Source organism: Scomber scombrus, chromosome 23 (genome assembly GCF_963691925.1).
Source record: "Scomber scombrus chromosome 23, fScoSco1.1, whole genome shotgun sequence".
In the NCBI taxonomy this organism is placed as follows: Eukaryota; Metazoa; Chordata; class Actinopteri; order Scombriformes; family Scombridae; genus Scomber; species Scomber scombrus.
In genome coordinates this window covers 20114371-20139992 of record NC_084992.1, presented here as the reverse complement: position 1 = coordinate 20139992, position 25622 = coordinate 20114371, and the positions used below count along the sequence as shown (strand labels likewise).

At 41.6% G+C, this 25622-nt stretch overlaps 1 protein-coding gene across 1 annotated transcript in view; it reads left to right on the top strand.

The window, feature by feature from the left end:
- LOC134005481 (mitogen-activated protein kinase kinase kinase 11) overlaps nucleotides 1-25622 on the top strand; it is a 41188-nt gene that overhangs the window by 13203 nt on the left and 2363 nt on the right. The window contains exons 2-9 of the mRNA XM_062444398.1: nucleotides 9868-10048; nucleotides 14038-14186; nucleotides 15371-15546; nucleotides 16729-16975; nucleotides 19982-20098; nucleotides 23455-23626; nucleotides 23716-23828; nucleotides 24028-24648. Of these exons, the coding sequence (XP_062300382.1) occupies nucleotides 9868-10048; nucleotides 14038-14186; nucleotides 15371-15546; nucleotides 16729-16975; nucleotides 19982-20098; nucleotides 23455-23626; nucleotides 23716-23828; nucleotides 24028-24648 (1776 nt within the window). The remainder of the gene's footprint in view (nucleotides 1-9867; nucleotides 10049-14037; nucleotides 14187-15370; nucleotides 15547-16728; nucleotides 16976-19981; nucleotides 20099-23454; nucleotides 23627-23715; nucleotides 23829-24027; nucleotides 24649-25622) is intronic.

Sequence of the window (25622 nt, the reverse complement as noted above, 5' to 3'; positions counted from 1 at the left end):
ACAAAGCTCCCGTTCTTCCTGGGGAAAGCCCCCACCCTGCCGGAATTCTCCCCTCGCCTACGGGTGCAGCGCAGGGGAGGGGGGAGAGGGAGGAAGGTAGAGAGAGCATACAGAAGGCTTAAGTTGAACCGATAAGGGTATGTACAAGCCAATACAGATATTTTTTGGCTTGGATCGGTATTCAATACCTTTTAGAATTTTCTGTATTCTTGCAAATTGCTTTAACTTTTTACAATTGTTTTGTGTTTTTTAATGAAATGTTCTTCTCTGGTTGGAAATATTAACACAAAATATCAGATTTCTAGTCATATCAGCTTGATATACTTCCACGGTACGGTATCAGTCGACCCCTATCAGAGATTGGGAGCGGAGGGGTGAGGTTGAGAAATGATAGCATACATAGAAAAATGCGGTGAGAGACGCTTCAGCGTCGAATTATAGAGAAAACATAATTAAGTGAGGTGCAGAGTGAAGAGGCAGAGAGCGGCTTTGTGGAGCTGACTTTTCCATCTGGCATGCTATCGTGACTGGATGGTTAGAAAGAGACTGCCCTGCAGCTGAAAGGTTACAGTCTCTTTCACTACATGCACTGTATGTTCAGCACCACCGCATGTCCTCTCCAATGTCCTTGAGCGGGACGTTGAACCTTTGCTTTCGCTCTTTGTATTTCGGGAGCTGTAGGTGTAATTGACTGTTCACTCAACGATGCTTCTGTGCCTGTCAAGCATTCCTTGTTGGCACGACACATATGCAGTTTACAATGATGGCAGCGGCGGATTTACTGTTCCGCTTCGAAATTCTTATGAATTTTTTAAAACAATGGGTTTTTGCTTTCAGAGGTAGACAAAAGCACCTTTGTCATTTCTGTGCTGCCAGTGACTATCAGTTTTTCAGGTGTCGTTGGCAACGGTCACAGGAAGATTCCATCACGTTTAACTATATGCTATATATATTTAGCTATATATGTAGCTATCCAGCTAATTAAGGTTATGTTAGCCTCAGTAGTTGGTTGAAAATACTGTCTACATACATGATATCATTCTAAAAGATTTAGGCTTCACTTTTTACGTATAAGAGGTTTTTAGGATGAGCACGGACATAACGCTACCTCAGATAATGAGTTTAGCTGGGGCTGCTGGGGTGTAAACCGTAAAGAAATATAAAGAGCATTACATAAAGCTTACGTTAGCTTAAACTCTGATAGTGATAATACTGCAGTGGTTAGTCAGTTAGTAGGTTTTTTTTTTTTAAATGTCACCTGTAATCCCACAAATAAATGTAGTTAATGATGTGTTTCTAAGCCATGGAAATAACATGCGGTTAAAAGGTTTTAAACCAGTTAGCCTGACATGCTAACAATTGCGGCTTATGCTAAGGCACACAAACACACTGTTTAATCCATTCCTACTCTTCAGCTAGTGAGTTTTTAGTTTAGGTTTACAAAACAAAAAAAAATGTTATTATACTTTTTGTGATTTTCTGTTGTTGGTATCTATGTTAAACAACGTCAAGCTTCCAAAACTTGAAGTATATGTATGTAGAAACTAGGGCCGGGACTCGATTAAAAAAATTAATCTAATTAATTAGAGGCTTTATAATTAATTAATCGAAATTAATCGTATTTTAACCGCATATAAATATTTGACCTGAGAACAGTGAGAAGTAATTTTTTTCACATGGATTTTTAGTATACCATTGAATAATGACTGAATACATAAGCTTAAGCAACACAAATATTGTTTATTTTTGTTCAAGTCCAACATACCAGTGCAATTTTTGCCATTAAGTGTAGCAATAGCATATTTAGAAATATAGTACATCTCAGAAATTAGCTAGCTACCACACTAGCTTCCATGCTAGCTGCTATATGTTTTGCATTGAGGTGATACTTGAGGCTCGATGTGCTGCGGTGATATGTGAATTCCTTGTTGCATAGCTTGCACACAACCATGCTCTTATCCACACTCCCATCCACGGGGCCAACCAAAGCGGTCTCATCAGCTACTTTCATGTTCACTGTGGTTTGTTGTTGTCTGAACTACGCTAGTTAGAAAGCCCACATTGTTTTGAGTGATATTTACCTGTTTATAGTCTGTTTGCATTGTAGGTTTCATTTGTCCTACGTTATTGAATGCAGCTGAGTTTTACTGACGTTCTTGAACGCACCACACCTGTGCAATTCTCCTTCTCCATGCGCTAGAGAGCTGACGTTTTTTCCCTTGCCTTTTTGCATCTTGCATCCTTATTGCCCTGATTTCCTGCTGTGTGTGAATGTATAAGGACCACAGCTGTAATAAAGCAGATAACTCCGTACATCTGTATCCGTGTTCTTTAATCGGGACACACTCACCATACCTTGCCACTCTAAACCAGTTAACTTCCTGGAGACCCCCACTATCTCCTTTTTAATGCTAGTTGGTGCTCCAGTATAATCGGTCCGCCTGAAACTCATCCAGTGAGAAACGGTCCGCGGTGCAAAAATAAGTGTGATTAAAATGCGTCCATTTTTTTAACGCGGTAATTATTGTGTAATTAATTAATCTTAATTAACGCGTTAAAGTCCCGGCCCTAGTAGAAACGCTTTTTTTTTTTCTACCTTGATGAGAAGTTAATGTCGGCTTGTCGCGCATTCTCATAAATGGTCGTCCATTCTGTAGCATTCTATAGTTGCTAGGTTTTTCCATGTTTTTTGAGTTTTTCATTTGCATATTTCGGATCGGATTCCGGCTCAAACATGTACGGCTGTGTTTGAGAAGTTAACATTTTGAGAAAGAACAAGAACAAGAAGTGCTACTACTGCTACTACTTATAGTTTGTTTACATAGCCTCACGAGTATTCAGAAGTCTGGAAGCTAACCAATCAGAAAAGAGTGGGCTCATCAACAGGGAGGCCTTAAAGAGACAGGAGCTAAAACGGCCTGTTTCAGACAGAGGCTGAACTGTGTGGCTACATTAAAAAAAACAGAAGTATTCTTTGAACTTTGAAAAATCCCACACTCCATAAAGATACATTTTATGTCTGATTTTGTAGATAATCACTTTGGCAATGTTTGTTTTGGTTGACAAGACTTCCTTGAAATACAGGGTCATTGCATCGCTAATGACGCCAGAGCAACTTCCCTGAAGGTATTTCACTTCATTTGAAAGTTGAGTTTCTCTTTTCCAAGAAATGATTTAACATATAACTGATTGGAATGATTTCACACAACTGTTAAGAAATCCAAATAGACTTGAGCTCTTGTTTAATGACGAATAGATGGGGAATGCGATCACAGTTGCAACACATTTACACATTATCAGTCAGGTAAGCTTTAGTTAAATCATCTCAAAAATCCCTGACGCTTGGATTCTTGCTAAGCTAACTGTTTGCCGGGTTGAGTCAGTCCCAGCACCAAACTCATATCTGGTACAAGTCATGTCTGCAACTGACACCCTCTTGTTTCTGAACAACAAACAATACCAAACAGAGTCCTGTTGCCATGGGGATCTGTCACGGTGTTTATGTGGTGACATTGTTGGTTTCGCCTCTCTGTCAGGAAGACGTTATGTCTGGGCAAGACTGATCTAGTCATGTTACTTGCCGTTATCCTTTGAAGGAGGGGTGGATTTCTTGGTCTGTTTGCCACTTTTGTTAACAGGCCTTCTGAAATGATGATGTCAGGTAGGAGATAGGGTAGGATGCAGATAACAATCACATGCATCTTTCATGTATTCACCCAAAAGTGTAAATCAAAAGTTTATCAGCACCAAAAAAAATCATTCATTGTCTTAAATCCTGATGAACTTCGTATGGTGATCATATGTAAAAGACCTCAAGCTATTTGTGTTAGTAGCCATAGCTCTCTATATAGCATGGAGGTCATTAAGGGTGTGAGTCTGTTTTCCCATGGTTCCTGCCTCTGTACTCTGGAGTCATCCTGTCGACAATTTACTGCAACTACTTTAAACCTCTCAACTTTTTTTTTTCGCTACACTTTTGAAGATGTCAGCAGCAGACTTAATGTTATGTGGGTCAGCGGCTGATTTGGACACAGTGTGTTGCCACACGCCGTCCGGTAAGCCGCTGACTAATGCGGCGGCCGTCTTCAGTGCGATGGCGCGGTGGTGAGAGGAGGAAGGTTGGACGGGGGCTGAACTGTGGATGCACTCAGGAAGTGGAAGAAGAATGTGGTGTGGTGCTGCTAAGAGTACTAATATGCTTTTGTTACTTGTGCGGGTTTGCAGGTTTGTCACTACGTTTGCTTCTGCTCACGTGCGTGTGTGTGAGTGTGAACGGTTGAGTGTGGTGGACCTGTTTGTTCATGCACGTGTGTGTACAGGTAGGCTCAATCTTTTCCATAAGTGCAGAGAGACATTTATATGCATGAGTTATGTATATTTATTATGTTTGTGTGTGTTATGAAACTGTCAGAACCCTGTTTTGTATGCAATTGTTGTTCTTTACAATAAATCTGCCTTTGGATTTGTGTGTGTGTGTGTGTGTGTGTGTGTGTGTGTGTGTACCTGTGCAGGCCTGGAGCCAGTTGCAGGTATTTGCCCTTTTTTCCCAGCATGGCTGCCATTAAATCTATTTACATCAGAGGATGGATGGACTCCTCTGAGGCTGTCTGTCTTTCTATTTCTTGATGAACAGCGTGACTTAGCACCTCTGCAGAAACCACAAACAGTGAACACAGGTTTTGGTTTTGGTCTCAATATGGGGCCAGTGGAACCAAACCTGGCAACCAAAGTGATGATAAGACTTCAAGATTGATCACTGTCCACGCCAAGAACTAGTTTCAATATTATTAATAGTTACGTATCAAATGACTTGCCTTGCCTTTGTGAAGCTACCCAGCGAGTTTCAGATCATTATTTGTCTGTCTGGCTGCAGCTTTACTGTTGAGGTTCACAATCACCACTCACCACAGCCCATGAAATGTGTGAAATGCCAGCTGTACACCGGCTAGACTATTTTTTTTGCTATCGACGGGAAATGTTTTAAAAGATTATCTGCAGTTATGTCAAAAGTTTTGCATTTCTCGCACAAGGACTGCTCCTGTGATTTAGGCTGCACCTCTTTTTATGTGGGTATATAGTCGTTTCCTGGTGTGTGCATTCATGCGTCCATGCATGTGTCCCTGTGGTGCATATGCTTCCTACTATATGTGTGTGTGTGTGTGTGTGTGTGCAGAGATTTCTCATACTTTGCTGCTTGTGTGCAGCTGGGTATATTGCAAAAAAATGGACATTATGTGAATGAATGTGTGTTCTGTGTTAAGTGTCTGTGTGTGTTTCTGCTTGCCAATGTAGAATGAGTGCTTTGTGTGTGTGTGTGTGTGTGTGTGTGTGTGTGTGTGTGTGTGTGTGTGTGTACCATTATCTATAATTCTGCTTTCTAGGTCCAGGCAGCCACTTTTAGCTGTGCTCTGTCTCACGCAATCATATGATAACGATCAACATTCAGCATCTCTCTCTCCCTCTCTCTCTCTCTCTCTGTCTCACACACACACACACACACACTGTCACACACACACACACACACACACACACACACACACACACACACACACACACACACACATACACATACACATACACATACACATACACACACACACACACACACACACACTTCTCTTGCTCTGCACAGCAGCACCTACACTTCCCTCCCGCCTGTCTCTTGTCAGTGTCTGGAGTCACATGACCCCTCTTAACCTCCGTTTCCTAAAATAGCGCTCTGCTTATTGTGCACAATGAACAGTGAGCGGGAACTGCAAAACGGCTCCTGGCTTCTTTTTTTTTCTCCCCATTTTTGTTTTTTTTTCAAGGAAGAGTTCCACCACCGGGGGCTAATTGTCTGATACCGGCGTCACTTCCTGGAAGTGGGGTCGTGTTGCTGCGAGCAACCGCCTGGGTGGAAATAGGGGTTACTGCCCGTGGCTTGTTTTTACCAGACGCTGATCGGCAGGCGGACAAAAGAAGTGGAGCAAGGGATCAGGCCCTGTTGCAGTAAATGCCAGCCACCCCCTCCCTCCAACACCCCCCCCCTCCCTGAGGGCCTCTGGAATTGACAGAAACAATGACTCAGCCGTAGAATGGACAGAAATTGATTTTCTGCAAAAAGGTTAAATGAGTGGACACTTTTTTTTCCCACTGTAGAGGTTTTTGTTTAGGCCACTGGCTACTTTTGTTATTTTATTGTTTGTGCCTTCTTCTTGAGGCAGAAGTCGATGGGAAAGTTTGTGATGGACATACCTTTAATATAGTTTTTCCCCCCGTTTAAAAAGCCGCCTGTCTGACTGTTAGAATAAAGACCTTAATGAATGTGAAGTAAAGTTTGCCGTTGCACCTGTCATGATCTTAGACATAACATGCACACAATCACACAGGCAAGTATGTGTGATTTCAGCAGAACTTTGTGCAGAAATAATCGTGCAAGTATATTATGAAAGAACCATGTCGCCTATCCCCTTTAAGGGTCACACACACACACACACACACACACACACACACACACACACACACACACACACACACACACACACACACACACACACACACGGAGCAGACAACACAACCTCTTGTGATGCATTCCTTTGTGACGTCAAACTCGCTGCCTCTGGGCTACGAGGCACAGCACAGGATGTCTGAGAGAGAGAGAGAGACAAAGACAGAGACAACAAAGAGAGAGAGAGAGAGAGAATATGTGTATGAGAAAGATGAAATATGTGCGGTGGGAGAAAATAGAGATTTTTCAGCGAAGGACACAGTCGAAAGAGGGCGAAAAAGAGAGAAAAAAAAAAAGGAAAAGAGCGGCGAGCCCAGAAAGTCGGAAAGTGACTGCAAATAGCAGGAGTCTTACTTCCCTATAATAAGTCAAATTCTTTGCTGCTTCTCCTCCCTGCGTTGACGGCCAGCCTTGCCCTGAACGATGCCAAGCCTGCCAAGCAAAAGGGAAGAGAGGCACGGCCCCGCCGATCATACTGAGACATGTGATACAGAGTCACACCGCAGCAACCCACGTCCTCTGCATTATATTCTATTTTCATAGAAAGTCGCCCGGGTCGAGCTTTCCAACGCAGTGCGGTCACACAACATTGGCTGGTTACCAAAACGTGTTTACTTATAGGTTATTACATTTTACAGTGTGTACTTTTCTCATTTTGGATTTCTGTGTTTGTGTCTATGTTTGGATGGACTAATGTGGAGCTATACTTTCATATCGGTCACCCATATCTGATCGCTCCGTGTTACCGCTGAGACTCTATCAGTCTGGGTTCAGCCATTGATTGATCGAAATCCTGACTCCAGCTGTTTTTATATTACTGAAGCATGAAAAGCAGCACAGTTATGTTGAAAATAAAAACCACAGTTTGCAGTAGATTTAAGGTTTCATTAAATTTGATTAAAAAGTGACATTTAGGTTACATATGATCCTTTATTCACAAGCCTTTCAATGAGGTAGTGAGGACCTGCTACATCTTCAAATACAGTCATTTAATGTCATCTAGATGTGTTTTGTTGATAGAAAGAGACAGGAGAGACAGATTTCCTATCTCTGATGTCCTCATGACAAATACTAGGATCATCAAAAAACACTGCAGGAAATGTTTCATCATGTTAGACCACATTCCTACCTGCATGAGTTTTGCGTAGTAATAATACTTCACTACATCCTTTAAGCATCAGGTCTGGTCCGCCGTGTGGTTAAGAACACATACTATGACACGCGTGTGTGGTGATGGAAATGGAAGTGAGGTATTTCTAGACTTGACTTTCAACAATCCAATGAAATCACACTCAATACTCATACTAAACAATCCCTGCAGAACCTGAGAGAGTTCTTTATAATGGAGTGTTTTTACATTGCCTTATTGGTATTTTTACTGAACTATAACTAGACTGAAAACTTCTCCCGCCACTGGAGATAACTAGACGGGTTTGGCATAACGTTAGCAGAGTAAAAACAGCAATTTGTTTGATTTTGTGTAGTTGAGCTGCCTTAAAATGACATAAAGACACATATAAATAAAGTTATAGCCTTGTGCGAATATGCACAGATGAGTAACAGCCTGCTAAGTGTTTATGTTAGCAACACGAACAGCTGGACTGTGTGAGAAATGGCTGTGTCAATGGCAGGAAGCACTACTCCTTTCGATAGTGAAACCCAAACATGGGAGGAATATTGTGAGGCTCTTTACCGCTTTTTTCGAAGATAACAAGATTAGCTTAGATTAGTAAAGTGCTCCAACTTGTACTTAAAAAAAAAAAGAGCCCCCCCTTTGTCTGCAAAAAATCGCTGAATCAGCCCAGAAGTGTTGATAATGATGGATGCTTTCACATTATAACATAATCAAGTCAAAGCAGCTCTAACAACCCACATCATCATTTTCATTCAAACCACTAATAGGTTTTGTGCACCTGATTAGTGGAAGTGGTTGAGTTAAGTCTTCATCTTCATTTAAACTGCATTATTTGAGTTCTCTTTTACCCCCTTCATCAGTTTTAAATGTGTTTTTGTTTGGGCGCTTTCTGTCTCGTGTTGCATTCAGGGCACATCAAACTGCACAGTCAGTCACTCTTGTCGCCACTGTTTTTGTCGCACAGGAAACATGAATTGATAATCAGTGCTGTATTTTTCATGACAGGAGATGAACAAAACCTCCTTTAATGTGACTCCCATCGTAATGATTTCCATTCGTTTCCTTGTCGCTCGCGCCACTGTCTCCCCCGCCAAACAAACATCAAACTTTATCCCGCATCGTAAACGATAACCTACCTGTTACCAAAATAGAAAAAAGGCGAGATTTCCATGCGACAGCCGACGCATATCTGATCATCTGAAAGAGGATACTGCTTTGAACGTGCGTGTAGCTCAGCAGCCGTGTGATGGTGGTCTGCAGGTATGAGATAAGATACAGTGAAGATGGATATCAGCGTACTTTAAAGGGATAATGTGTTGGGTTAGACTTGTTGGCCAGTTGAGTCAATCTGACCAATATTTTTTTTTACTCTAGCGTGCAGCAGCAAGGGCATGAGGGTAAGGGCATAATAGTAAATGATAGCGTGGTGAATTTAGCTTTAACGCATTATCATAGGTTGTTGCTATTGTGATCCTAGCCTGTGATACGGGAGCGGTGTGGGTGGTTTTTTTTTCCATATGAGCGGGCAGCAAGATAAAAGTTGTTGAGTTTGAGATTCTTCCAATAAGAATCCAAACTGATCCCTTAAAAAAAAAAAAGGGTTGGAAAATGCTTAATTCCCTGTAGCTGCTACACAATAGTGGGAAGCTTTCACAGTGAAGCAGCCGCTGTGGAAAAAAGTGAAAAGCCTTTCCAAAATAAAGGGGGGTTGCTATGAAGTGATAACAAGATGAGGAGGAGGAAAACTCCAAACAAGCCAGCTGTGAGACATTGGATTCAGTTAGAAAATGATGCTTCCTCTCTGTTCACTCATGTGACCCATATTGTTGAGCCTGCTCTCTGATGTCACAGCGTGTTTGGCCCTGTTCCCGTATAGCATGTCAGCAATCAGGTCAGCACGCCAACAACAGACTAGTATAAATGTGTAAAGGTGGAACAAGCCCCTCCTGAACATGTTGTATTTGTTTACAGGGACAAGGGATTTGGGTTGTTTACACTGATTTGACAAAATGGAAGTGGAGTGTGTCATAGGATATGTGGAAATGTGTTTGAGTGTCAGCTTGGATTGTAGTGGCCTAAATTCAAAAGAAAGAGGAAGTGAGAGAGACTGAGAGATTGTGTGAATGTGAGGATAAAGCTCGCTCTACAGGAAAGGAAAAGGGACAAAATTGAGCTTGAATTTGCAATCGCTCACATCTAACCTGTGTTTTTTTTTTTTCTTCTTCCCTCTCTTCCTCTCCAGTCCTCCTGGCTCAGCCCATAGAGAACGAATGTATGGAGGGTTTGACGTTGAAGATCACCGACTTCGGCCTGGCCAGAGAGTGGCACAAGACCACAAAGATGAGCACTGCCGGCACCTACGCCTGGATGGCCCCCGAGGTCATCAAGTCCTCCACGTTTTCCAAGGGCAGCGATGTGTGGAGGTGAGCGCTCGCATGTGTGTGTGTTTCTGTGTGAGTGAGGATGGAGTGTCTGAAGCCCAGAGATATTTACCAGCAGGGTAAAATACAATGGGACACAGTCAGTCCAAAAAAAAAACCTTATCTAAGGAAATGGGATGTAGATTTAATCAAAGTAGCTTAAAGTGACAGTTTAACATATTGGGTTGTTACAGTTATCTGCTTTGTTGCAGCTTGGGGTGAAGACTACACCTGACTTCATTTAGAAAAAAAACCCATAATCCTGCAACAGTAGGCTGTAAAGTGACAATGTAAAAGAAAATAATAATAATAATAAAGCTCAATTTTTTTTGCTGTATAAACGAATTGATTTTTAATTAGGCTTAATGTAGGCTACACACAGAATAATAATTTGTTTATTATAATCTGCTGAACTAGTAGGGCAAAGGTTGTTTTTTGTCGTTGTACAATGAGGATTTAATTTGAATATAATATTAACAGTGTTTAGCAGCTCATGTAAAAAGAAAATCCCACAAATCTCACATTCCAACCTGATTTATTCAGAGTGAATCAGCAACCAGCGCTTGAACTGTTCAGATAAACACTTTGAAATAAGTTACAGGAACTTACTTCAGTTTATCTCCATGGAAACGCTGACAGGCTTAATCACATTCTCAGAATGCAGTTTTATTTGGCAGACTTGACGTGATGACGATGAACGTATCACACTACATATGACTGAAGTCTGTGATCGCTCAATCTGAGGACAAACATTTTAGATTCAGCCTTAGTTTACGGTGTTAGCATGCTAACCGTTGCTAATTAGCTGAGGCTGATGATGAACCAAAGTATTCGACGGATTGAAACTTTGACTTAATGGTGTCACTAGATGAAAAGTTATATTGGTTTAGATAGTTCAGTAAAAGCTAAAAAAGTTAACCTGCAGGTGGCGCTACAGGAAAAGTCAGGGAATCACTGCATCAGTAGAATTGATACTTTTTCTTTGAGAAGCATTAGGTGACAGTTTCATCTATGTGTTTAATAGAGCTCTAAAATAAATAGTAGAAAAAATATAATGAGCTGTTAGATTTAATATATAAAATATATCTTAGCCTCCGGTCTCCCACAAATCAGCCAACTTTATGGCAGTGTAATATTAAAACATGGAATATAGCCCAGTGACATTCAATATTGAGATGAGTCTTTCTGTATGAACTGAAGTAGTGTAGAAGAATCATCTGCCACTCCTCAGCAGGACAGCGGACCTGCCACAGCGCTCTGTGGACAGAAAACCTAAGAAAAAGAGAAGAAAAGGGTGAAAGTGCAGAGAAGTGATGGTGGGAGACAGAATGATGAAGAGATGGAGGGACATAGTGATGGATTGCGGCACAGCCGCTGCAGCCATGTGATGGCGTCTCTTCAAAGAGCTGCTCTGTGCTTTGTTGTGGGACATGTGTAGTGCACACTGTCCCATTGTCTCCAGTATAGACAGAGAAGGAGGCCACACACCAGACCTAACCGCAGCCCTTTATCTGTGAATAGCTCTGTGTGTGTGTGTGTGCCAGTGTGTGAGTGTGTGTGCGTGCATGTACATACAGTATCTGTATGTGTGTGTTTTGCCACATCTACACAAAAAGAGAGAAGAGTCTCTTGATTATGGTTTGCGGTAATATAACAATGACTTTAACAACTGTGTGATTTTCTTTTTTTGAGAGGGGATTCAAGAATGCTTTTAAGTGCCGTATAATGAATTTGCATTTGAAATGAAGCAAGCAGGGGGTGAATTTGCTCAGCAATAGGTGAAAATATAAATAATCTATTAAAGCAATAAACACAGTCACGGCTTTGCTGCCTCGTGGTTATAGCAGTTATTCTCATATGCTATGCTTTAATTCTGTGGATTTGGACCTTTTCATCCATTCTTAAACGTCTCTTTGCAGCAGCATTCAGAGCCTATATAAAAGCAATTGAGCATGCTGTTACAGAGGAGCTTTTTGAGAGTGTCCTTGAGAACATCAAAAGGATTCTATATAATACAAGCTGCTTAAATAGTTTTCTAGTACTGTAAAGAACTTGATTTAGTAAAAGTGTACAGTTTTTACTACCCTAATGGGCTCAGTGCCATCTCACTATCTGACACACACATCCTCTTCGTTTCTATCTCCCCCGTCTATCGACAACAAACCCACGCAAGCTCATTTTCACAGCAATCACTGCACAATCTGGAAAAAGGGAAAAATGAGCAAGTAGCAGGCGGGCAGGCAGGCAGGCAGCCCCGCTCTGAAAAATGAAGGGTAATCTTTGTTCTACCATTCTTTTCTCATCTGTCCACGGCCACTCGTCTCCAAAGCCACCACGCGGAGACGACGACCGCCTCGGGGCGAGCCGGCAAGCAGCGTTTCTGCACAGTCACAGTGTGTGGAAGTTGTAATTAAAGAACTAAATAAAAAAAGGCTGCGGCCTGTGCTCTCCACTTAGCGAGCCTCCACAGTGCGTTCAGTCAGGTCTGGGCAAGGGCTAATTGACAGTGTGGGAGATCCAAGTCCTGCGCCACGCTTCATCTTCTAAGGACACAGGGCTGCTCCCATTGTGTGGGCTCAGAAGTCCTGTGTGTGTGTATGTGTGTGTGTGTGTTTGTGTGTATTTGTGTTTGTACAACTTCTGCACGCATGAGTTCACATAGCTTTGTGAGCGTATGTTTCAATCAAGCAAAAATATTCCGTTATGTACTGTCAATGCTATGATAATGAATGTAAGTTATATTTATCTACAAAGCAAAACCTAGGATAAGCTACCATAAAAGTCCAGAAACAAGCCAGTGTGTAAAGTTTTTATCATGTGATGTTAGTTCACAACTAAACGGGCTGTTACTCTTCTAAAAACATCATCATATACTGTATTTAAATAGTAAGGACATTGGTGTCACTCATGTTGAAACATCCCATTTTTGTAATATCAGTATCTATGCTGCAAATGTCTCTAGACATGAGCCAGAGGACAAAATAATACCATGAATTGGTCTGGTTTTGCTAGATTTTTAGCAGCGGTTCCCTCGCCAAACATAAGGATTAGCCTTATGTTCAGTAATATAATGTGACTGACAGCTTAGTGTGACGGGATTTGATTAGTTTGTCATTTAACCAAATTATTGTATTAAAAAAAAGTAGAAAAATGCCAACATTTATATTTTAACCACCCATAAGGTCTAAATATAGCTAAATATAGCATAAAGCAGCACTAATCAATATTCTAATTTTAATATGGTTCTTATCAGCTCTATAAGAGGCTTTTTAGCTTTTTTAGCTTATTGTTTTGGTTTTCAGCTGGTAAACTCCGCTCTCATTATCATCGCCTACCTACCTGTCTGTTTGCGGCTAGCTTAGTTTAGCATCTATCAACTAAAAAGTTCCAAGTATGTTCTGCAGGAGTTGTTGGACACCAAAACAGAACTAGCAATCGTTTGCCACCATATTTACTTCAACAGCTTTATAAGATTTTAATATAACAGTTTTGTTCTTTCCAGCGTCTTCTCCTGCCCCCCAGTGGCTAAAAAAGGAATTGATACAAGCCACTATGCTAGAAATATTCTGGATTTTGGCACCCCCTATTGGTAACGTCACATAAGACACAATGGCAGCTGCAAGGATCTGAAACAGGGTCACTGAGTTAAAAGGCCTGAAATCAACACATAAACTAATGTCTTATTGTCCCACAAACAAATGCAGCTCTAATAACACAAGAATTTCGCATATAGTTGCATAAATATCACTCTAAAAGCCATCATCCTTGCTAGAAGGCTTTCATATTGAGTTTGCAGCTTTTGAACAAACTCACAAGAAATTGGTTAATAATGCTGTTATAATTTATGTGTGGTATTATGTAAAAATGTCTCGTATTGTAGTGTCTTGAGGAAGTAGTGTAACAGGAGGCTTGTTGAGGCTTATATCCTGTGTTTAGTTGTGGTCTGAGTGCGCTCTCTCATGCCTTTGCTGTCTGTGTTTTTTTCCCTCCAGCTATGGTGTTCTGCTGTGGGAGCTTCTAACAGGAGAGGCACCCTACAAGGGGATCGATGGACTCGCCGTTGCCTACGGAGTCGCCGTCAACAAGCTCACCCTGCCCATCCCTTCCACGTGCCCCGAACCCTTCGCTCAGCTCATGTCAGGTGGGCAGAGACGTAGTCCAATGCACTCGTGGCACTGCGACTTTCAGTAAACTGGTGTGAGAGTGGCTCTTGCGTGAGATCAAATCTCTGTCCCCGGCACGCTTTTCTTTCCATTTCCCCAAAGCTGGGTTGAAATTGAGAAAAACAAATTCCAGTATGTTGTTAATAACGTGGCTGTAGAGAGGAAGTGTTTTTTGTGCTGGAGCCACCTTGTGCAATATGTTTGTGCCCATATGCGTTCTGCAGTTTCGTGTCAAAAAGAAAACCTGCACAGTCACCTGGACTCGCTAACACATTATAATCCTCATATCCGCCTTATTCGTGACACACATTTCCCCAACAAGCACAAATAGATATTTTACATTCTTTCTACTTAAGCCCCTTTCTCTTGATGTCAGCTTGTCTTTTACGGATGTGCTTAAAAAAAAAAGAGAAGAAGAGAGATCAGTGCACAAAACCACCGATAGCCACCTCAGAGGATTAATTAATTATCGGATTGGTTTTTGATCTGCTTGTAATGCCCAAAGTGTTGCAGCAAATTATGCAAAACCCCCCGCAGCAAGTTAATTAAGCATAACACTTTGAATAAGTGATCAGCTTGACTCTAGATTGTGCTCACACAAGTGCCTGAAATATGTGTAAATAAAAATTAGAGGCAGTGCAGGATACTCATCCGTTATGAAGTGTAATGAGTGCAAAAGCATCCGCCTCGATAAGTCATTGACCTTATTTGAAAGCGTTCAAATCTTTAATGAACGCCTTTCAACAGGGCGATAAAATTCACCTTTTTTTTCAGTGCAGATCTGCATGTCTGAGGATTATGGTGAATCAGTGAGCGACTTCCTTCTTTCAGGTCCCTTGATTCAAGAAAAGGCTCGAAAGAAGTGAAACCGTGCTGGAGTCAAGTGAACGTGTCTCACTTTACTGTCAGATATTTTCCACTCGATTTTGAGGAAACAAGAGTTTACAACCAAACTAAATAACCTCTATGCAATTTAAGCACACAGCAAGATTTTCCAGCATGAAAACCCATTTATCCCCCCTCTAAATGTATCTATTATTTTAGTGTCGGTGTGTGAGGACAGTCAAGCGGTTCTAATAGTAACAAGTGCTATTCTGTATTTGAATGCTCTCATGTGCTGGACTGTGGTTTCTAACTGTGTGTGCGCTTGTATGTGTGACAGAATGCTGGGACCAGGACCCCCACCGCAGACCCAATTTTAGCTCCATCCTGACCCAGCTGACGGCTCTGGAGCAGCAGGTGAAGGAAGAGATGCCGCAGGAATCCTTCCACTCCCTGCAGGAGGACTGGAAACTGGAGATCCAGGACATGTTCGATGAACTCCGGGCTAAAGAGAAGGTAAGAGGCTGTCAGTTTTAACTTCAGTAAAGTAGCCATTTGTATACTTTGGTGAATAATCGATCAATTTATTCTCCTTTTTATTAAGGATTCAGGTGTGAATAGATGTTGCAACATCTGTATCAACTTTTATAGACGTTAGGAAAGGCTACTTAAAGAGAAAATGTGTCTTTTGATGATAATGTTATGTTTAAAAAGACAAATATCTTTCTTGATGATACTGATCTGCTCTTCCACAAAGCTTAATCCACTCTTGGCATTCAGCCGGATTTGTTTTAGGTTATTGGATTAAAATATGCAATAATATGAAATCTTCCTTAGTCACATGTTGTGTCTATTTTCAAAGTGTCTTTGTAGCTTGTAACATAAAACGTTAAAGTAGACACTCGACACGTATTGGAGTGTAAGGATTACAAAGTTTGGGTGATTGTGTGACTGTGATTGGTGCATTGAGGGAAAGGGGCGGTGCTTAATAGAAGTCGATTGGATATAGAGTCCGAGAATATCATGAAATTATAGTAGTATAGTAGAGTAGAGACTTCTCCTTGAGTGAGACTGAAGTAAAAGGTAAAGAATGAAGTTTTATTTCTCTGTGTGGTAATTCCCATAATGTTGTCAGACACCTATAATAACAATCTGAGCCTGTTAGAGTCAAAAACAAGTGGGTGTACATTGATGAGGCGTTGCTGCCCTGTCGGATTACATTGCAGCCTGTTTCGTGGCTGTTGGCTGGAGCACGCTCTCTCAATTCTGGACCAGTTTCAAAAATTGTTGTTCCCATTAGTCACCCAGACACAAAAAAGATGGGAAAATAGGGTGCAGGTTGAAAAATACTGAATTGATATAGGTGCTATTTTCAGCACCGGAAACAGAAGTTTGGTGTGTAATATAAGATTCCCAGAGAGTAAAGCCTGCATACTGCAACCTTTTCACCTTGGGATCAAACACTAAACTACTGGGCATCAAATAAACTGTCAAAAAGCAGTTGTGAGTCATCTTATCATTAATTTTGATCAAAGGTTTGAACACAACTAGCCCTCTTCAGCATCTCATTTCACACTGCCACCCAGGAGGAGATAAGCATGTAAGCCTGCACAACTCCTGTCACACATGATTGGGACTCGATGATACCGAACAGCCTCCTAACCCCTTTCATCCGCTTGTCTTTCCCTCCTCCATCAGGAGCTGCGATGCCGCGAGGAGGAGCTGAAGCGAGCGGCGCTGGAGCAGAAGTCCCACGAAGAGTTCCTGCGACAGCGCGAGCAGCAGCTGGCCCAGTGGGAGCAGGACGTGTTCGAGCGCGAACTCAGCCTCCTCATCCTCCACCTGAACCAGAACCAGGAGAAACCCAACGTGAAGAAGAGGAAGGGCACCTTCAAGAAGCACAAGCTGAAGTCCAAAAATGGGGAGAAGATCAGCATGCCCCAAGGTGTGTGTGTGTGTGTATGTGTGTGTGAATTGAAGTGAATAGGAATCAACTATTAGCTGGAATGTGTCAGCGAGCAGTCTTTACGAGAAATCATATTTCAATGGCCCATTACTGGCTCAGACTCAAGAAGCAACACAACAATAATAACAACAACTGCCAAAAAATATAAGAGAGCAGAGACGAGGAAGTGAGGCAGCTTTGAGGTCCAACTATTGTAATTTTGCAGCTCGGCTTTACTGGAGGTTCCTATCAGGGCTGGACTAATGGAGGTTTAAAAGCTGATATTTTGAAGAGGAGGCAGGCACTATTTTCTGCTGTCATGCATCAACTTTAAAATTGTTTACTTGTATTTTTATCACAAAAAATGTGAAAAGTGAGAACCCTTTAAATTTGTCCTCTCACAAAGTATTCTCAGCATACTAAAAAAATCCCCTGAAACAACATTGAGACCACCGTTAGACAGAGGTCAAAAGGTACAATCACAAGTTCAGACGTGCTGATATCTGCACTGACCAACACACTCACTTTTTTTCTCTTGTTTGTCCTTTCATACTCAGCTGGCTGCTGTTTCTTATGCGTCCCCTACTATCACAAAGTCACACAGCCTGCAGCAGTTCACATCCACTGTGTTTCAATGCGTGTGTGAGTGTATTTTTGGGCTGAGCAAGCATGCGTAAATGCGTCGTGTGTGTGTGTGTGTGTGCGTGTGTGTGTTGTGGTTAGGCCTTTCCCAGCAGCAGCAGGGCGGTGATGTGGTGGTGGGGGGGGTTGATGAGAGGGGAGAGTGAGCCAACCACGCCTCGACACTTCCTGTCCATGGATACACTGCTGGCTGGCCTCTAACTTTTTCTCTCTCCCTCTCTCACTTATTTTCTCTTTAGGTATCCCTCTCTCAATCCTCTCTCTCCCAGTCCCTTTCCCCTACAGCTCCCTAGTTAGTGTTTTTGTTCTCCTTCGAACCTTCTAATCTACCCGACTCCTTTTCTTTTTTCCTGTCCGCTTTCCACCAATATTATTATCTTTTCCTTCATCCTGTGTTTCTCTTCCACTTTGTACCCCAAAGAGCAACGTGTATGTCACGTCTTATCCTATATTGTCAATAGAAAGCATAAATGTTCAAAGATATAAAATATTATAATGATTTATTATTTGCGTCACTATTTCTAAAGTGGTTGTATAGTCGCTGAATATACAGAGAAACAAATGAGCTAGTGATAGCGAGATAGCTTAGCAACAGCGTTGTGTGGTGCGGCTGTCAATTCAGTCACATTTAAAGTAAAAGCAAATATTACAGAAGAAATGTGTCAAATTCTACTGTTTTTTATCTTCAGCCTTGGTTTCTACTTCCTAACACCATGAAGCTTCAGTCAGCTTGGTTAACATGAACAGAATATTGGCTACTTTTGCTAACTGGCCAGCAAGCTAGTTAGCAAAACACTAATGTCAACAAGCTAGTAGCAGCTAGTGCTTGGAGCGTGATATGTGCAATGTTTTTCTCCATCAAACAAATCATTAATGCTGTTAAATTATACATGTACCGTGTGTTATCTTAATTGAGGAAGTTAAATCCTTTAATTTCTTTATTTGCCTCCTTGAATTTATAATTAATGCAATTGAACTATGAAGTCGTGATGTGAAATTACTATCTCATTGATTCCATTTTATGTAGTAATACTTCAGGACTTTGCAGTTAAATGTGATATTGAATCGTCTTTAACATCCTCTAAATGTAAATAAATAAGCGATTTTAGAACATAATGTAGTCATTTGAGGACACAAATAAAAAAATAAATGGGAGGGATTTACGGAAGTCAAATGAACAAATTACAGATTAAGTTATGGTCATGAATTCATTTGACGTAATGGTTCATAACTTGAGGACATGAATAACTAATTTGAGTAAATAATTGATTACAAATGTTCCTTCCTGATACCCACTTGGCTATGAAGCTTACTATTAGCAGTGGTGCTACTATAAGCAGCAAGCTAGCAGTAGCTTACTACCTCTACCACATATAGTTAGCTATTGCTAAGACTTACCTGCTAAATGGAGCACAACAAGTGTTAGGCTAAATCTTTGGTAAATCATTTGTCAAATTAGTAATTTATGCAGTCAATATACTTTTTTTGTGACCTCACTTTAGTACTTAATACCATTTAATTATTTTATATCCTTCCTTGACTTTCTAACCTCTCCTCTGGGATTATTAAATTGTGATAGTGGCATCACCACTTTAATTTCATTTCCCACACACCCTCAGTACAAATCATTTGATTCAATGTAGTTTTATTTTAATCTACTTTAGGTTTTGACTCTTAGGTATATCCTTCTATTATTGTTTATATATCTTACTATCTATATATCTTTTACAGATAGCAGATATACTGCAGTTTTGCCCTTTTTCAGCTTACTGGATGCTTCAGAGGTGACGTTCACAAGACAGACTCTAATTAAGCAATTTGAAAATCTGACTTATTAATTTCAACAGCACAAATTAATTCAAAGGCAAGAATTAAGTAACCCAAAGATGCAAATGACTGAATTGAGTAGGAAAGCACTTCATTTGAAGGAATGACTTATTCAAACTTTGCCTCCTGACACCCGCTGGGCTCTGTAGCTTGTTATAAGTAGTGCTAGCACACAGTGAGTAGTTAGCTTGAAGATGAAACGGTCAGTTCCCTCTCAAACACAGCACAGCAATGAGCCACGTAACAGTAAGATTAAATCTGCTGTGATGTCTAAATGTTAGGAAACACTTGGCTCAGAACACAACATTTCTTACCAAGCTAAGACGTACCACTACCATAAATGACAGTCAGTATCAGCTGTTTAAAAGAAATGAGGAAGCAAAAAGAAAAGATTTGCAGCCTTAAAAGTTTTGCAGCCTCTTGAATGTATGACTGTGAAGTTAAGCGAGTAAACCCATACGTGTGTGTATTTTGGTTGGCATACACGTGGTTTAATATCTTTCATATGCTTTATTTGTGTGTGTGTTTGTGCTGCAGATTTCATCCATAAGATTACGGTGCAGGCATCTCCAGGCCTGGAGAAGAGGCGCAACTCTCCCGATTTGGGTTCGGGCTCCTCACCCTCCTTCGGCCCGCGTTTCCGTGCAATCCAACGTGAGTGCAATCATTTTTTCCCCTTGGATACACACTCGCATGCACACACACAGGTACAAAGGTGCACATATGTGTGTGTGCTTGGAGTGACATTTAAACACTGAAAGAATGTGGGATCTCTTGCCCTCTTACATGCACCCATAGACTCTGTTGCAACATAATATCTCTGTTTCTAAAATCTCTCCTTTCATGTGCTCTCAACCACCCACTCGTCTTTTTTTGCCTTCCCCTGTTTCCCTGTGGGCCCCCTCTTTCTTTTTCTCTCCCCCTCCCTGCCTTACTGCTCTCTCTCTGTCTCTCACACACACCCTTTTCCCTTTTCAATAGTCTGTTCCAGTCCAAATATTATCTGACTTCCTCTCAGCGGCTCAGCACTTCTCAGCAGCTTTTTTTTCCCACTGCGGCCCTGCTCTGCTCTCCCTATCTGCAGTTTCTTCACTGCTGCAGCGGGGGGAGCCATTGAGCTGTATTTTTCCAGGCACAGTTTTATATGCATGTAGTGGCTACAGTGCGGTTTACTGAATTAAAAATAAGCAGGGAGGAATTCATTGCTCCAGGAGAAGGGGTTGAGAAGGGTTGCAGCAGCAGCAGCAGCAGCAGAGATTTACAATAGTCTTCTGCTTGTCAGCCTCTTAGACAAACGCTCCGAGATCCTTTCCCTTTTCCGAGGGAAATTGTTGCCAGTAGGTCACGGGGCGTCTCAACAAAAACCCAAAAGGAAATTTGTGGTGTAGCAACAGGCAATGAAAGAGATTTTTCCGAACAATTACCACCAAGCGTTGACATAGAGGCACAACTTGTGGTAAAACATTTATCTGTAAGTGGTTAGTAAATCCAAAACATCTGCCAGCTTCATTTATTCATTAAATAGACTGTTGGTTTTCTTTACTTGTTAATGACTGCTGCTTAATGGCAATCACTAAGCCATGAGTGTGCCCGTCATTAAAATGTGTTTAGTGGATATTTATTCTTGCCCTCTCAGTAGCAAGCAGTGATTTATTGCAGGGGCCTCCCAAACTTATTTGTCTAGAGAACTGCCAAATTGATTTGCGTTAGTTCACAGAGCAACCAGATTTTTGTTCGATTCGTTTTTTATTATCTGTTGGGGGCAGTGTTAGTTTTGGTTCTCTTGCTCTGTCATTCCTGTCTGGTCCTATTCCTCATTTCAGTTGCAGTACCAGATGTGTAAAAGTTCCTACATTTATATGAAAATCAAAATTTACCACTGACAGTCAGTTCAGTATGGGGTGATTAATATTTATAATTATGTTAATTTTCACTTAAGATTTTCCTGCGACCGACCAGCACCTGATCGAAAATACTGGCTGTGCATGGAGGATTCTGTTTCCTAAATTAATATGTTTATGTAATGATTTAACCCTAACCCTGGTTTTTGGATGGATTAGGATGAAATTTGGGGCAGATATTCACGGTCCTCAGAGGAAGAACCCTATTGACTTTAGTGACCCTTTGACTTTTCTTCTAGTGCCACCAGGTGAAAATCTTCACTTATCCAGTTCTAATCTGGATGAGTTCAAATATCTCAACATTTAGTTGATTTGTTGGCACACAATTTGGTACAGAGATTCATATCCACCACAGGATGATTTGTAATAATTTTGGTCTCACACCATCATCAGGTTATGAACAATTCAGTAGATTGGTTATTAATTAAATATCTGCTAAGCAACTGAATGTGTGTTTTGTGTCAATAATCAAATGTTAAGCTAAGATGGTGAAATTGGCAAACATTATGCCTAACCTATTATGAGCATACTGTAGTTAGCATTTAGCTCAAAGTACCACTGTACCTAAATACAGCCTCACAGGACTGTTAGCATGGCTGTAGCCTCATGTTGTTTGATATATATAGCAAGAAATGAAAGCCATCTGTGTTGTTCATATATAGTAACAAACAAGTCTTCTTCATAATGTGTGGCTGTATTAAGTCTGCCCCATGCAGATGATGAGCATATAAATATTACAACCATCAAGACAGATTCATTCAAAATGTGACATGAACTGTGACATATTGCAAAAGAAAATGTGTTTCTGGAGGAATATGCTGGAAAAAGGGGATTTTTTTTTTTCAACCCGTGGTCTGATCTTGATGAAATTGCAACACTGACACCATCACCTGACTTCTGTGCTTGCTTTGAAAACACTGCGTTGGTAGAATGATGGGAGACAAAGTGCATCAGCCAGGCCTCCAAATCTAAAGGCCTAAGGGTACAAAAAAAGGGCAAAGAAAATAATATAATGTGTCCATTCAGAGACTGTACTCACTTTTTTCCCATTTCAGAAGGTGAAATGAACTGACATGAATGAAGGATTCAGTGGAAATAAGAAGCACCTGAACTCAGGGAGAAAAATTGTAACTTTTTTCCCAGGATTTACATGACATTACTGTCATATCTATATCAGTTTAGTCTTTTCTTGGGACTAAGCTGTCAGGTGTTAGGTTGAGAACATTCCAGCGCTGTGCTTTGTGACAACTGACCTAGCTACATGATAGCCTATACAGTAACCCAATCAGTCTAGCCTGAGCCCAAACCAGAAATTGCCAGTGGGTGAAAAGAATAGCATGATAATGTGATACCTGAACTTGCTCTTCATCCCACTCCTTGGTGACTTTGGCTCATTCTTTTCACACTGTCTGATCTATAAACCATTTACAGGTTCCCCTCCTGACTGTATCCACATATAATGAAGTAATCATAACTATTTTTTAGGATAGATTTGGACTTAAACTTTGAAACTGCAGAAATGTGAATAGATAGTGTGTTTAGTTTTAATGAGATGTAGCTGTAGGAAAGAGTTCATTAAAGGTCCAATATACCACATTCAGCCCCACTAGATGTCCACAAACAACTATTTGCTATGTGAAGATATAGTGGAGTAATGGCCTGAGCAGAGAGAATGAAGTCACACTAAAAAATACACTAAGATATATTTCTGAAGACATTTGATGCAAGATATAGGCGATGCAGTAACAGAATCTTGATTCATATTTGATCAGTACTGCCTAGTTTGACAGTTTGAGCTGAGTTTCACAAGTTGTCTGTTCAGATTCGGCTCACTTTTCTTTCTTCCCAAACTTTATTAATTAAACGACACGCACATTTGTTTTGGTCTGAGATGCTGCTGTTAATGTGATCTCTAGTGGGGCTGGATGTGGTATGTTCCTCTTAAAGGTCATTGTGTTGGGAGATGATTGCAGGGCTGCATCGATTTGTTGGTGAAACTTGCCTTTTTAAATGCTCACCTCATTAGAATACAGCTAGGCACCGTGCATACTGATGATATGCGAGCTGATATTAATTCCGCTCTGTTTTTCTCAATTTTTTTCGGTGCAGTCAGTCCTAGTGACAACAGTAGGACATTTGGCCTGAGCTCAGTCTGGCCCTTAGAGGCCACCTCTCATAAACAAGCCAATGGAGACCTTAGGTTGGGACCCCACTGGAGGCCCCAGAGCCCAAAAAGTCCCAAGAGCCCCAAGGTCCTTCGCCTTAGTCCCCAGGAGAGCAGGTATAGCACAATTTCCCTTTTGATTAATTCGCGAAAGAATTTGTTACACTTTTAATTCTTCCCCTGAATGTTTTTGAATTTCTTTCCAGTCTGTCGATGAGAGCCAAGCTGCTGGTGTCTGACAGCAGTGAGAACGGAGAATCCAAGGATGACTTTGAAGAGTACAGACCCTCCACGCCAACCCCTCTCCCTGCTCAGAACGGTATCTGACGCCCTCCATCACTAGCCTAACTGCCAGCCACATGTCTTCCATTAGCCACCATAATAATTCACACTGGCATGAGCGTGAATTATAAATAGAAGCTAAATGAATAATAAATGTGTTGAGGAGTTTCTTTTCTGTCTCTTTCTCCTTCTCTGTCTTTTAATACTTAATAAAAAACACTTTTCTGTCTGTGCAGGCTCCTCAGTGAAGGACAGCCTGCGGCTTCCTCTACCTCAGGGAGACTCTGGCAGCGAGGAAGGGGGTTACTCCCCGGCTGGCTCCCCCAGGCCTGAGAGGGGTTCCTTTAGTGGCTTAATCAAGAACACCCACCGGGCCCTGCTTGGCGGCGGCTCCATCCTGGCCTCCATTGGACTAGGTCGATGCCTGGATATCCAGCCTAGGGTGCCCCCTCGAACTAACCCCCCGTCCCTTGAGGACCGCACCCCTTCTGAACCGGAGATCTCAGTCACAAAGCCCCTCATTTCAGACCCCCCTGTGGTAGATGATCTCATCACCTTCTCCACTTCTGAGCCGCTCCCCAGGCCACTCTTGGATTTAACTCTACAATACCAAGAACTGAAGCCGTTGCCCCTGACGCCGCCTCCACCGAACCCCCGCGAGAGGTGCGGCCACCGGACTCCGCAGACTCCACACAGTCCCCAGAGCCCCAGGACCCCCCTGCAACACAGTGTGGCCAGCCCGGGGGAATGGAACCCATGTTTCCATTCGACCAATGGGGAAGTTGGCTTTGATGCCTCGGAGCACAGAGCTGAAAGGAGGAGGAGGTCCAGCCAAGGCCTGCATGCTTCTCAGCTAGGTGAGTAAGAAGTTCGCTATGTGTGGAGCTACTAGGGACTAAAAGTCAGGATTTCTTATTTTGACAGTTCTTTTCAACTGTATGGAAATGTAATGCTAAATCACTAACATGCCCCTTCCAATTACAGTCTCCCCTCCAGCCTGAATCTATGATTTACATTTGATTCATCCGCATTTCCTCAAGAGCACTAAGCATGTTTTAGTAGTACCCCCACTGAAATTGGATCCAACTTGAACAATGTTCTTCCTCAGCACGAAATTTGTTGCCTCACAGTTCTCGCAGAATTATTATTATGCTTTTTTTTAGCCAGATCTTTATGGCACAAGGGAGGCTTCAATGCTGCACAAGCTTTTTCATTTACATCAAAGCTTGTCTTCAGCTATTTGCATATCTCAGGTAACAGCTGGCCCACTATACTTCACTGCTAATACTTGCTAAGCAAAGCTGGCATCCAATCTTCTGTTGTTTTTTCCCTCTTTTCAAGTCAGTTTTCATGCAAAACATCAGGCGGTAACAGCTGAGGTCACACAGACAGAAAGTACCGGATTGAAAATTGCTAATAATCTATTCTCGACTTCGCCGCTGCCGCAGTATCTTTCTGGCCGCTCTGTCAGATGGGTTTGGAGTCTGGCTGGAGCTCAGCAGTGCATCCTGGGTGAATTTACACTCCAGTTAGAGCAAATTCTTACACGGAGGAGTGCCAAATGTGTGCCTATATACACACATGATGTAAGATCACATACTAGAGGGATTAGCATTCATTTACACCCTGAATATACATGTGAAAATAGGCAATTTTCACTTCTTTTGGGACATATTTAGACTTTTGTTCTAATTCATGTCAGTTTCATGCTAACATACATTATCTACATATCTGCAACACTTTCATTTACAGTACATTTACATTAATTTATTTTGCATTTCTTAGAAGCACTGACACACTTTAGAGACGTGATGAGGCATGTGTATGGCTT